This window comes from Pristis pectinata, chromosome 4 (assembly GCF_009764475.1).
Source record: "Pristis pectinata isolate sPriPec2 chromosome 4, sPriPec2.1.pri, whole genome shotgun sequence".
NCBI lineage: Eukaryota > Metazoa > Chordata > Chondrichthyes > Rhinopristiformes > Pristidae > Pristis > Pristis pectinata.
Window position 1 is genome coordinate 65,041,473 of NC_067408.1, and position 14,747 is coordinate 65,056,219.

Here is a 14,747-nt window from a genome sequence, read left to right on the forward strand (position 1 = left end):
TAAATATGCATGCAAGTTTATTTTACGGGACTATTACCAGTAATTATTTAGAGGATGTTATTCAGAATGTATTATTGACAGGCTTAATGTACGTACACTCAGCATGTTTAAAGATCACCTGGCTGCTATGGACAAATGAACATAGTAATAATCTTGTTTTTTTTATTCCTTTTTATTGCTGTCTGTGAATTCTGGGAAAAATGTATGCAGACTACAGAAACTAGTAAATTTAAGTCTTCATCAAGCATGTGCTAGCTGCTTAATGTAATTTTTTATATAACTTTTGTAGTACGTGCACATTGCATAACAAATTAGGGTTAAATCTAGATGCAGCAGAAGTCTTATGTGTCAACCCATGATGTGAAATTTCATTGACATGACGATTTATAATCGTATAGATTTAGCTGGGAAAAAAAAGTGCCTGAACGACACACGCTGTTTTTTTTGTACAAACCTATCAGCAGTTTGCAGTGAGGAAGAGAGCTCAGGAGTTATAAATTACCTGAAGTTAGGGGCTGATTTGCACTGTTCTGCCATTAGATTCAGATAACAACATCTTGTGCTGAACAACCTGGTAATTACCATGAAGTTGCTACATTTTTACATTTAAAAGGTAGAGAAAGTTGTCTAGGAATCAACTGAATTAACAATGTGATAATTACAGAAGACTGTAAATCAACATCTCTTGCTGGTAGTGAAAACATCCATTATCTCTGAATTAGTTCAGAGGAAATTTTTGAAAATAAAATTCTGCATTTTTTGTTTTCTTTTTCTTTCTGCCTTTCATATCTCCCTTGATCCAGTCATTTATCTTTTTAATGTATTTCAATTTTTCACTATTATCAGCAATTTTTTGGGCAATAAATTTTAAAGCCTGGATGATGTGAGCAAGCTTAACAGGGCATAGTACTTGATGCCTTGCTCCAGCAAAACTTGGGTCATTGCAAAGAGTTGCCAAATGTCTTCGGCCTCTTCACTATACTGCTCTGTGGACGTAATTGGAAATATCCAAAGGACAGCTGTACAAGCTCTGATAATTCACCCTCCAAATAATATAGCATTTGTAAAATGATAAATGGCTTCTGCACTGGGAAAGTACTCTCATGTTATCCAATATCTTTGGTTTAGATTGATGCATAGCAGTTTTTTCTGCAGCTCAGCCTGTGTTCTAGAATGTCCTCAGATTTTTATGTAATGTTTGGGGAAATGTGGAACTTTGATCTATCATTCTATTCTGCAATAGCAAAGCCAGGTAAAATAAACCAGGAGTTTTTCTGAGCGAAAGTTCTGCTTTGGAAAGTTGCATCCAGTGTAGGACTATGCGAGAAGAAGAGTTTAATTCAGCTCAAATCCTTCAGGCCCTCTTCATTCCTTTTCCCATCAGACATGCAAAGACAGTCATGACCATTTTTGGTTTTACTTCAACTAGATCTTCTGGAAGAGCGTAGACTCGAGCTCCAATTTTTCTTGCCATTGAAATGGCATACCTAGATTTAAAACAATGTAAAATGTATTTCGGTCAGATGGATCTTTTTAATACGGCCAGCCTTATAAGTTCATTTAAATGAATAAATTTTTGCTCTAATAATAAATATAATCAATAGATAGACAATATTATTGTATCTAAAGAGTGCTGAATAAAAATGTAATTTATTTTATAGAAACATTACTAATGATTCTGAGCATTGTAAAATGTCGGAGTAAATCCATCTATTATTATTACTGCAAAGAAAATAAAGGAATTGTTGGCTTTCAGACAACAAACAAGAATTTCCATTTGTATAGAGTCTTTAACGTAGTAAAAGGAGCTTTATAAGAGTGCAATCAGACTGAAATTGCCACCAAGCCAGTAAGAAACTAGACTGATAATAAGGAGGGCCCTCAAGAAAGAGAGGGGTAGAGAACCAGTGAGATTAACAGCAGGGGGCAGGCAGAGGTACCTTGGTGGAATTTGAAAAGCATGAGAATTAAAACGGGGATCAGCAAGTGTAGGGGTGTTAGAGTGTAGGGGAGCTGAGGCTTTGGTTCAAGAAGCTTCGGGGAGAAAAGGCAAAAGTAAGTGTCTGGTAAGTTCCTTTAATTTCTTTGATTTGGTGTTCCCTTTAGTGCCAGGACAGAGTAGTGAGAATGGCTCCAGGGTCAGTGGTGTGTTCAGCTTGTGAGATGTGGGAGTTCTGGGAGGCATCCAGTCTCCCTGATAACTACTTCTGCATGAGGTGCATCCAACTGCAGCCCCTTACAGACCGTGTTAGGGAACTGGAGCTGCAGCTGAATGACCTTCGGCTCCTAAGCTACAGGAGGCAGGTAGCTGGGTAACTGTCAGGAGAAGGACTGAGAATAGGCAGGTAGTGCAGAGTACCCCTGTGGCCGTTCCCCTCAATAACAGGTACACTGCTTTGCATACTGTTGGGGTGGGGCGGGGGGTGGGAAACGACCTACCAGGGGAAAGCCAGTGACCAGGTCTCTGGCACTAAGCTTGGTCGTGTGGTGCAGTAGGGAAGGGGGGAGAAGAGGAGGGGGGTAGTGATAGGGGATTCCATAGCAAGGGAATTCATAGACAGGAGATTCTGTGGACGTGAAAGAGACTCCCGGATGGTATGTTGCCTCCCTGGTACCAGGGTCAGGGACGTTTCCAATCGGGTCCACAGCATTCTGAAGGGGGAGGGTGAACAGCCAGAGGTCGTGGTACATATTGGTACCAATGACATAGGTAGGAAAAGAGATGAGGTCCTGAAGAGGGAATATAGGGAGCTAGCTAGGAAGCCGAAAAGCAGGACCTCATGGGTAGTAATTTCTGGACTGCTACCTGTGCCACACGCCAGTGAGGGTAAGAATAAGATGAGTTGGCAGATGAATGCGTGGCAGAGAAATTGGTGCAGGGGGCAGGGTTTCAGATTTGTTGATCATTGGGATCTCTTCTAGGGAAGGTACAACCTGTACAAAAGGGACAGGTTACACCTGAACTGGAGGGGGACCAATATTCTTGCAGGCAGGTTTGCTAGAACTGTTGGGGAGGGTTTAACCTAGTTTGGCAGAATTATGGGAACCAGAGTGATAGGGTCAGAGGTTGGTTCATTTAGTGTACAAGTAGTACAAGTAGATGCAGAGTGTAGAAAGACTGTGAGGAAGGATAAGCATTTGAAAGGGCAAAATTGCAGTCAGTTGGATGGGCTAAAGTGCATCTACTTTAATTCGAGAAGTATCAGGAACAAGGCTGATGAAATTAGAACATGAGTAAGTACGTGGAACTATGATGTGGTGGCCATTACAGAGACTTGGCTGTTGCAAGGGCAGGAATGGCTGCTGCAAGGGCAGGAATGGCTGCTGGATATTCTGGGGTTTCGATGTTTCAAAAGAGGCGGGTGGAGGTAAAAGAGGTGGGGGAGTGGCTTTGCTGATCAGGGATAATGTCACAGCTGTAGAAAGGGAGGACATCTTAGAGGAATCGTCAACTGAGCCAGTGTGGGTGGAAGTCAGAAAGAGGAAGGGAACAACCACTCTATTGAGAGTATTCTACAGACCCCCCAGTAGCAGCAGAGATGCTGAGGAGCAGATTGGGAGGCAGATTTTGGAGAGGTGCAAAAATAACAGGGTTGCTGTCGTGGGTGATTTCAACTTCCCTAATATTAATTGGCACCTCCTTAGTGTAAAGGGGATAGATGGCACGGAGTTTGTTAGGTGTGTACAGGAAGGATTCCTGACACAGTAATGTGGACAGGCCAACTAGAGAGGCCGTACTGGACCTGGTACTAGGCAATGAGCCTGATCAGGTTTCAGATGGGAGAGGAAGATCAGTGGGAGAGCATTTTGGAGACAGTGACCATAACTCCTTGACCTTTACCATAGCCTTGGAGAGGGATAGGAGCAGAGAATATGGGAAAGTATTTAACTGGGGGAGGGGGAATTATGATGCTATTAGGCAGGAACTTGGGAGCGTAAATTGGGAACAGATGTTCTTGGGGAAGTGCACAGCAGAAATGTGGAGGTTGTTTAAGGAATATTTGCATGGGGCTCTGGATAGGTTTGTTCCACTGAGGCAGGGTAAGGATAGAAGAGTGAAGGAACCGTGATTGACACGAGATGTAGAATGTCTTGTCAAGAGGAAGAAAGAAGCTTACCTGAGGTGTAGAAAGCATGGATCAAACAGGGCTCTGAAGAGTTACAAGGTAGCCAGGAGGGAGCTTAAGAATGGACTTAGGGGAGCTAGAAGGGGTCATGAGAAGTCCTTGGCGAGTAGGATCAAGGAAAATCCCAAGGCATTCTACATGTATGTGAAGAATAAGAGGATGACTCGAGTGAGGGTAGGGCAGATCAGGGATAAAAGAGGAAACATGTGCCTGGAGTTGGAAGAGGCAGGGAAGGTCCTTAATGAATACTTTGCTTCAGTATTCACCAGAGAGAGAGACAACGTTTGTGAGGATGGCATACGACAGGCTGATATGCTAGGGCATGTCAACGTGAGGGAAGAGGATTTGCTGGAACTTTTGAAAAACATTAGGATAGATAAGTCACCAGGGCTGGATGGGATATATTCAAGGTTATTACGAGAAGCAAGGGAAGAGATTGTTGCGCCTTTGGCGATGATTTTTGTGTCCTCACTGGCCACAGGAGTAGTGCCAGAGGATTGGAAGGTGGCAAATGTTTTTCCTTTGTTTAAGAAAGGTAGTAGGGATAACCCTGGGAATTACAGAGCAGTGAGAAGATTCTTAGAGACAGGATTTATGGGCATTTGGAGAAGCATAGCCTGATTAGGGACAGTCAGCATGGTTTTATGAGGGGCAGGTCATGCCTCATGAATTCTTTGAGGATGTGACAAAGCACATTGATGAAGGTAGAGCAGTGGATGTGGTGTACATGGATTTTAGTAAGGTTCCTCATGGAAGGCTTATTCAGAAAGTCAGGAGGCATGGGATCCAGGGTAACTTAGCTGTGTGGATTCAGAATTGGCTCCCCCATAGAAGACAGAGGGTAGTGGTAGATAGAGCGTATTCTGCCTGGAGGTCGGTGACCAGTGGTGTTCCACAGGGACCTGTTATGGGATCCCTGCTCTTTGTGATTTTTATAAATGACTTGGATGAGGATGTGGAAGGGTGGGTTAGTAACTTTACTGATGATACAAAGGTTGGTGGTGCAGTAGATAGTGTAGAAGGTTACTATAGATCACAACAGGTTATTGATAGAATGCAGACCTGGGCTGAGAAGTGGCAAATGGAGTTCAACCCGGATAAGTGTGAAGTGATACACTTAGGGAGATCGAATTCAAAGGCAGAATACAAGGTTAATGGCAGGACTCTTAGCAGCGTGGAGGAACAGAGGGATCTTGGGGTCCAGGTCCATAGATCCCTCAAGGTTGCTGCGTAGGTTGATAGGGTTGTTAAGAAGGTGTATGGAGTGTTGGCCTTCATTAGTTGTGGTATTGAATTCGAGAGCTGATGAGGTCATGTTGCAGCTCTCTAAAACTCTGGTTAGACCACGTGGAGCATTGTATTCAGTTTTGGTCACCTCATTATAGGAAGGATGTGGAAGCTTTATAGAGAGGGTGCAGAGGAGATTTACCAAGATGTTGCCTGGATTGGAGAGCATGTCTTATGAGGATAAGTTGAGTGAGCTAGGGCTTTTCTCTTTGGAGAAAAGGAGGATGAGAGGTGTCTTGATAGAGGTGTACAGGATGATAAGAGGCATAGATTGAGTGGACAATCAAAGACTTTCTCCCAGGGCGACAATGATTTTAAGGTGATTGGAGGAAGGTATAAGGGGGGAATGTCAGGGGTAAGTTTTTTTTTCCACACAGAGAGTGGTGGGTGCAGGGAACGCACTGCCTGAAGAAGGTTGTGGGGGGGAGATACACTAGGGACATTTAAGAGACTCTTAGACATATGAATGATAGAGAAATGGGGGGGGGGGCGGGCGATGTGGGAGGGAAGGGTTAGATAGATCTTAGAGCAGGATAAAATGTCGGCACAATATTGTAGGCCAAAGGGCCTCTGCTGTGCTGTAGTGTTCTATGTTCAACGTAACAGGATTCATCGTGAGTTAGGATACTGGTAACACAGATTAAGTTTAAGGAGTCTATTAATTCTAGCTGATTTATCAGAGTTAGTCCGTCAGTCAATTCATTCATTTAAAAAAATAGAAATGGGAGTAGGTCCATCATAATTCAAGCCTGTTGGGTCATATAGTTTAATCATAACTGTGTAATGCATTGAGGCAGAAATCAGTTAAGTTCTATATCCCCTGATACTCTTATCTCATGTGCAGTTCTTCAGGTGAGGTAGATATGTTTTTTTTAAATGTTTCTTTGTTATACAACTTAATGACTGTGCTTTGGTATTACCCTGCAGCCCTTCAACCTTTGGCTGAAAATGCTTCTCTAATTCTAGTCCAGTGAGATCATCAAATATAAATCATTCCACCTTTAGTAATCACATCTTTACCTACCATGGCTCTGAGCTCTGAAATTTCCTTCCTAACCTTTCTTCCTTTAAATTTACATCTTTAAATAAACTTTTCATTATGTGCCAGTGTCAAACTTTGCTTTATAACACTAAAGTGAAGTGCAAGAGAAGCATTATGAGTTTAAAAATGGGGCAGGAGATGGAGGTTCCAAGTTTAAAAATAAAGTAGGTGAAGAAAGGCTAAGACCCAATAGTTATAGGAAATTCTTTAGCAAGGAAGCAGACAGACATCTCTGTGATTGTGGAAGTGATTCCAGACAGTGCCCTGCTTCCATAATGTCAGATCATCGAGTACTACAGCACAGAAACAGGCCCTTCAGCCCATCTAGTCCATGCCACCTGATCTGCCTAGTCCCATCTACCTGCGCCCAGACCATATCCCTCCAATCTCCTCCCATTCATGTACCTATCCAAACTTCTCTTAAATGTTACAATTGAACCTGCATCTACCACTTCCGCTGGCAGCTCGTTCCACTCTCGCACCACCCTCTGCGTGAAGAAGTTTCCCCTCAGAAACTGGGACCTGTATGACCAGGTAAGTTGCACCGTAGCAGAGCTGGGAACAATATCTTTGTGGGGAGGTTCTTGGACTAAGCATTGGATATTACATTGAAAAGGACAAAAAAGGACTTGGAGAGATAAATAGCACTGAAGCAATGAAGAGAAAGTCTTTAGACTGGACCAGACCAGACGGAACAAAAGGGTGTAAAATAGCATTTACACTGCATGTACATAAACACACACTATTAAACAAGGCTGGGGAACTTCTGGTGACATGGGATTATGATGTCAAGGGATTAACAGAGCCCTGTTTACCTAAAAAGGTAGGAATGGGTTCTAAATATTCATGGATACAAAGTTTCAAGAAAAGTAAGGAGTGGAAGAATGGGTGGGTGGGTGGAAGGAAGGAAGGATGAGAGGAGTATTGCAGTGTTGATTAAAGAAAATATTGCTGGAGAGAGGTGGGGTGATGTCCTAGAACAATCAAGGAGAAATGGCATTCAACAAAAGGGCATATTGTGTACGCCTCCAGAAAAGGGAAAGGATATTGAAGAGCAAATGCAGGAAAATTACAAAGATGTGAAAAAATGATAATGTAGTGATGCTGGGGGGCTTCAACAATCCACATGTAGACTGTGATGGTAATGGTACAAAGGACAAGGAGGGGGAGGAGCAGGGAAGATGCTGCTGGAGCCTGTGAAAAGAACAATGCAATTAAAGTTCTGGGTGGGTTAAAAAGCTGATAAAAAGGAATACACTAGATTGGGCAGCTGCATTAAATTGGATAAAGCAGCTGGTCCAAATGAGATGTATATTATTGCTGATGAAAGTAGGGGAGAAAAATGCAGAAGACCTGGCCTTAAACTTATAAACATCCATAGATTTAGGGATAGTACCTAATAACTGTAAACGCTACACTCTTGTTCAGAAAAGGGTGTTGGGATAAACCAAATGACTATGGACCAATCAGTTTAACCTAGGTAATGGGGAAAATTCTTGGTACTCAGGGACACAGTTAGCAGACACTTGAACAATGTGAATTGATTAGGGAAAGCTGGCATGGATTTGCAAATTGGGTTGAACTAACTTCACCGTTTAACTGATCAGTGTATATGGCTGGTTGATGGTCGGCATGGACTTGATGGGCCAAAGGGCCTGTTTTCATGCTGTAATTCTTATGACTCCATATCTTGACAAAGTTTTCTGATAAAGTAACAGAGGGTTCTTGAGGGAAATGTGGTTGATAAGATATAAATGGATTTTGATACAGTGATACATCAAGATTGAAGGCCGTGCAGCAAAAGGGGATAGAACATTGGCTAAGTGACAGGAAGCGGATTAGTAGTGAAAATTGTTTTTTGGACTGGAGGGAAACGTACAGTGGAGTTCTCCATGAGTCAGTACTAAAGACCATTGTTTTTCTTAAAATGGGCTGGTGGAATGGGTGGATAGGCAGCAGATGATATTTAACGCTGTGAAACGTTACACTTTGGTAGGAAGAATGAGAAGTGGCAATATAAAACTAGAGAGGACAATAGTAAAAGTGATACAAAAACAGATCTGAAGGTACATGTGCCTAATTCAGTCAACGTGGTAGGGCAAGTTAACCACCACCTCAAAAAAAGCATACAGGATAGATAGAGCAAAAGAGTACAAGAGCAAGGAGGTCATATTGAACCTTTACACAGTGCAGGTTCAAACACAATTCGAGTATTGTGACCAGTTCTGGGTGCCATGCTTTAGGAAGGATACTAATGCCTTGAAGAAGGTACAGAAGAGATTTACCAAAATAATTCCAGGGTTGAGGAATTTTAGTTATGTAGGTAGACTGAGAGGCTGTGATTGCTCTCCTTGGAACAGAGAAGGCTGCGAGGAGAACAGATTGAGGTGTTTAAAATCTTGAAGATTATATACAGAGTAGATTGAGAGAGAAAGTTCCCATTGACAGTAGGATCAAGAACCAGAGGACATAGAAAGAAGATGATTGCTAAAAGAAGCAATTGTGGTTTGAAAGAAAACACAGTAAGTGGCTAGGATTTGGAACACAGATTCAATTGTTCAAAAGGAAGCTGGAAAAGTTTGTGAAAGGAAGTAATTTTCAAGGCCATTGAGGGAGCAGGAGTGAGTAAAATAAGTATTCTTCTCACCCTTTCAAAATATCCTCCTATTCCTTTATTTCATAATTGTATCAAAGGCATTAAGTACTATGGGAGTCCTTTTACATTTAACAGTTCAAGAAAGCAGTTCGTCATCATCTTCTCAAGGGCAATTAGGAATGGGAGTGCCAGTGACACATCCTATGAATGAATAATAAAGTAAATATACTTTCTTGGTTTCTCCTCAAATAATAATATAGTATTTAGATGTGACTCACTTAGCATTTTCAAGCTTCTCTTCATCAGTCAGGTCTCCTGTCTTCACAAGGTCATATCGGATCGATGTAGGCTGAATGGCATCGATCAAATCCAGTACCGGTATACTTGTGCTAATTTCTTTGTCCTGTGGATTGAGTAACATATTGGAATGGCATTTGTCAAAAAAAACCAGCACAAATTTGATGCCTTTATAGGTTAGTGGCTTTGTAAGGTAAATTGGCAGAGGTTCTCTATTGGAACTCCATTAATTTCAAGCCTCACAGTTGGCACCTGATCTGCTAGCCAAGTGAGGGGCTAGTGTGGACAGAGGTTCACCCAATTCAAGCTTGCAAACACCCTGGCATATGCACGTAGAACCTCAGCTTCAGAAGGTCTGCAGCTATCCATCAAGTACTTGCAATTTGTTCAGATGATTTTATTCAATCAAATATATTCAGGGGAAAAGAAACCAAACCTAAAGCTGCACAAAGCAACACCATGAGTTTGAGCCAGAATGCAAGTGATTAGGTAATTCCCCTGCTAATCAAAGACCATGCTGCTGGCAGTGATCTTTAATTCATAAAAATATGTAGTCATCCTCCACTCACTGCATTTTTCTGAAGAAATAACTCTGCTATCTGAAGACTTGGCTGTGGTTCCATTACAAATTCTGTTTAGTTTGCTGGACTGCAAGTACATACTGTTTATTAAGTGAATAGACTGTTCATTGCAGAGTATTGGACTCTGTTTAAATAGACTCTGTTTGTTTGGATTAATCCTCCCACAAATCCCATTGGCCTCAAATAACTAGCAAATCGAATCATTGAACATTTACGATGCAAAAGGAAGACATTCAGTCCATTCTGAAAAAGAGCTACTCAGCTTAATCCCTCCTCCTGATGCATGGGTGTGCTAGTAATTTTTAAGATTAAACCATTTGACTAAGTTGATGTGATGGGTGACTGTGAAAGACTGAATGGTATTTTTGTGTGTATACGGAGGACAATTAGAGGAGGTACATGCTATGTACAGATATTTTGAACATACAAACATTCAGTATATTGCTCATTGATTTATTTAATTATTCACTATAATCTCTTCAGCATTCTATTTGTTATTGTACGGTTTTAAATTTCAGTGTTGAACCCTGCCTTGGGAGATCTTTGAATACAACACTTGGAAAGCAGATTACCTTAAAGCTAGAAATAACGGAGCTTTTTGCTGCTTCAGATAATGTCTGATTCACCCAGTTTACAATGATGTCATCATTAACCTTTTCACCATCACCAATCTCCTCCAGCATGTTCAAGGTATACCTAGGAATAAAGAAAAAACAGCATTGCTTTGATGTGCATGACTTGTGAAAAGAGATATCAACTATTCGTGAGAGGATAAGGTGTAGTGCCATAATTGCAACTTTTAGTAATAAATACATTCAATGAACATTACTTCAAGACTTGACAAAATAACGTTACTATGGTTTGGAATGCATTATTTGAACGAGTAGTGGAATCAGATTCAAAATTGAATTGGAAGTACACCCGGGGGAAAATAAATGTCGAGCTTAGAAGGTAGGGATAGTGAAACTAATTGGCTAGCTCTTTCAAAGAGTTAGCATAAGTTCAATGAGCTGAATGTTTTTTATACTGTATTCTAAGATAGTGTGTCAAAGAGACATGGGTTCAAAAAAATGAAAAGCAAATTTAAGTCTGGATTCAGGAAACTGCTCTTCAAGGAATGATCATTGCATAAAACGGACTCTCAGACAGGATAGTGAATCCTTGATATGCTGTGATGCTGTGGAATTGGAGTCAATATGGGCTGAATGTCTTGTTCACATCATATACATAAAATACAAGGGAAGAATGTAGTGAACATATGATCAACTGTCTCACTCACGGAGATTTGCTTATATCACTTTTCCAACAGTTTTCTACCCTGCAGTACCTATTACAAAAATTTTCAGAACATGATTGTCAGATGGCAACAAGATTTTACATGGTCAACACACGGGAATGGGTGCCAAATGATAAGTTTTTAAAAAATCCGTAGAAGCAGTTCACTTCATCAGATGATGATCTATGTTTTTCCAGCATTTTCTGTTTCTGTTTCAGATTTCCAGCATTTGCAGTTCTTTATTTTCAATTTGTGTACTCCTTATAACTTTACTCGAACAATATTTCTGGGCTTATATTTTAAAACACAGTAGTTTTAAGGTATTCTTGAGAAACATAATTTGATACACTAAACCGTTGTGCTATTGGATATCCAATGGTGGAAAATAAGCTGGACTTCCAACCTGTTCCAGGAGCTTTGTCCCCCAAATTCAGTTACTCAGGTGGGGTGTGGATGACCAGGACTAACAGCACTGGAAGTAAACAGTACACTTCAGGCTGTCTAATACCCATCTTAGCATAAACTACAAGCAATATGGAAAATCCAGACTACATTAAATCTACAAAATACTACTAATTAGCAAATTTGTACTGAACTATTTATATTTCCATAGTTAATCAGTTAGACCTCACTTGATACCATCTTTGCCTCACTTATCAACATGATAAGTTAAGATATACTCACCTCCTCATTAATTGCCACAATAAAGCTAAGGTTGGCATGTGTTTGCCTTCATTCAGGTCCTGACCTGCGATGCCAACAAGTGAAAACTTGGCTTTGTTCTTTCCCAGATCAACTGCGTAATTACAGTTTTCCAGCTGTTGAATAATATAAGCTACATGTTAGCAAGTCTGATTTAATTCATCGTCAATAAATGGACTCTTCCCTTTTGCTGTCATTTATCTTTAACCATAAAAATTGTTGGTTCTAGTGCTAAAGCATCATAAGGCCAGGGTTTGACTGTCTGCCTTTTCTGTCATTTGTGCTCAATTCAAGTCAATGTGCAAGTCTCCCTTGCTCTGGGTTTGGGACACAGCAGCTAGAGCATTGAAGATACAATGCACCAGATTAAAGCTATGGACATCATTGAACTCCGTTTGATTGTTCCACTTATTGCTCACATCAAGATACTCTGGATTGAGTTCCAGCTTTATACAGAATAGATTCCAGGTGGTGCCTGATGTTGCAGGCAATAGGGAACAAGTGTGAAGTTGCCCACCAGTCTCACCATTTACACAGTGGCACTGGTAGGGACTTGTCTTTGCACTTTCTGTTTTTACCCGCTTTCTACCTGCTTTTTACCACGTGGAAACTACATTTCTTTTTTTTCCCCACTTCAGATTGGATGACCTTACATTTCTCCATTTCCACATTCCTTCCCCCCCCCATATATAATCTATTAATGTCTCATTTTTATGCTTTCATCTACATAGTTTTCTCTGCTGCCAATCTTTGTGTCACCAGCAAACTTGGGTAATTGGCTCTCAACCTAATTTTCAGATATTGTACTATCTATGTTCTTAACAATATTTAATAAATCAGTATCAATTTGTAAAGAATTAAATGTAAAAAAAAATTTAATTGATGGTAGCAGCAGCTTCATTCACATATAGATGCAAAGCAAACAAAAGCTGCAGACAGAGCACCAGAGTAGAACTAATTGGACGGCTCTTTCAATAAACTGGCACAGAGAAAAATGATCAAAATGATAGATACCATGTGGAATTCATGAGCGCAAACTTAAATTTCATCAATTCTTGGAGGGAATTAAATAGTTGCATGAACAGCAAACGTCATAAACTATGGAGAGTGAACCTCAGTGTGGAAATTAGACTAAGTGATTCTAAACCAAATGGGTCAAATAACCTGTTTCTGTGCAGTGACATTTCATAGTGGGTCAGAGACATTTACAAAACTTCCAAAAGTCATATGATTTTGACAACCATTGAACCTGGGGAACTTAGTGCACTGACAGAGGACTCACTGATCAGAAGTTGGCTTTAGGACTTGCTCTAGATAGTGTGGGTAGGGATGCAGTTAGTGCAAGTGGCTCACCACTCACTGAGTCGGGTTGGGTGTAAACATTCCATGAGGCACATGATCCAGAATAGGAATGTAACTTTTCTCAGTCATGGAGACCAGCCCACAGTAAATCTTAGATTTGTTGCCATGTGTTCAGCATATCAATTCAACATTTGGCTACGAAAATAGAAACTAGAGAAAACCAAGGAACACTTTCAATACAATGGTATTACCCTTTCCATTGGGATATATAAAACATGTACACAGGATATTTTGATCTTCCAACAGATATATTCATATTTACTACAGATGGCTACTTGATGGTTGGCATGGACATGGTTGGCTGAAGGACCTGTTTCTGTGCTAAGTGGTTATTTATCCAGTAGCTTTGGGGATGTAAGGTGATCAGATAAATACAGCAAAGTGTGAAACTGTCAAAATATCATTGATATAATTGTTCTGATGTATCCCAACAGAGGTTGAACCCTCTCAATGAAAGCTTTAATTGAACACTTACTTTCTTCATGTTAGCACCCAGTTTAGGATAAGGTGGCTTGTTGACCCGACTCCAATCCACAGGGACCTTGATCTTTTCATAGAGCTGCAGAATCACCAAGGCATCATCCAGGTCACTGCAACAAAATAATATGCAGACGATTTAGATAATTTCCAAAGTAATGAATGAAATACTGCAACTGAAACATAACAGATGGCAAAAGTAAGCAGGCTTATTTGTGTTTTAGTGTTTTGTTTATTGGAGAAAATACGGTTTTAACATTGAAACTGCACTCAGAACATATCAGGGCAAGGATGCGGTTATGTGTTTGGGACCAGAGTACACAACTGCACTCAGTCCATTGCTGTAATATTCTGATCCGGAGTCTGCATTGTTATATTCAGACCCAGAGACAGACATGTGTTTCAGTGCAGAAAACAATTGAAATTTCCAGCAGACTGATCAATATCAAAAAGGAAAACCAATACATTAAACTGGAGCAGGAACTTTGGCAACAGATGTGCTGGTTGCAGCCCAATGTTTCTATGATATAAAGCTGATGCAATGAACTACTGATGAATGAACGTATTTTTATTAAATGCTGAACCTGAGAGCAAAGAAAAACTTCCAAAATACCCTAATCCAGCCTACCATATACAAATCCAGAAATGTGCAGATTGACGCTAACTTGCTTGAGTGATCCTACCCTCAATTCAAATATCTGCTTTTAAATCTGCAACATGTTAAACTGAGTTAAGGCATGGGAATGCCAAATAAAAGTCCAGTTTTCATTTCTAGGTTAGTGTTTGTGTAATAGTTTGGAGTTTGTGTTCAATGCAGTTTGTTTTGTAACTAGTTGTGTATGATTTAGTTTGTTGGGTGAAACCTGATTTTTACTCTCATCACAAGTGTATACTGTATGTAATTGTGGAAGAAAGAATTTGATTCAGATGGAATGGTGGCACCATCTAATGGTAGCAGTGAAAATAGTGCAATTTCTGTGTCATACCACAAAACACACCA

The 14,747-nt window shown here is 40.5% G+C and overlaps 1 protein-coding gene across 1 annotated transcript in view; it reads right to left on the bottom strand.

Annotated features, from left to right (window-relative positions):
• Positions 1-14,747, bottom strand: part of LOC127569068 (plastin-2-like) — a 66,359-nt gene continuing 51,612 nt past the window's right edge. The window contains exons 13-17 of the mRNA XM_052013367.1: positions 13,746-13,860; positions 11,891-12,024; positions 10,503-10,626; positions 9,331-9,455; positions 1-1,487 (exon numbers count right to left, since the gene is read on the bottom strand). Coding sequence (XP_051869327.1) covers positions 1,355-1,487; positions 9,331-9,455; positions 10,503-10,626; positions 11,891-12,024; positions 13,746-13,860 — 631 coding nt within the window. The 3' untranslated portion in view covers positions 1-1,354. The remainder of the gene's footprint in view (positions 1,488-9,330; positions 9,456-10,502; positions 10,627-11,890; positions 12,025-13,745; positions 13,861-14,747) is intronic.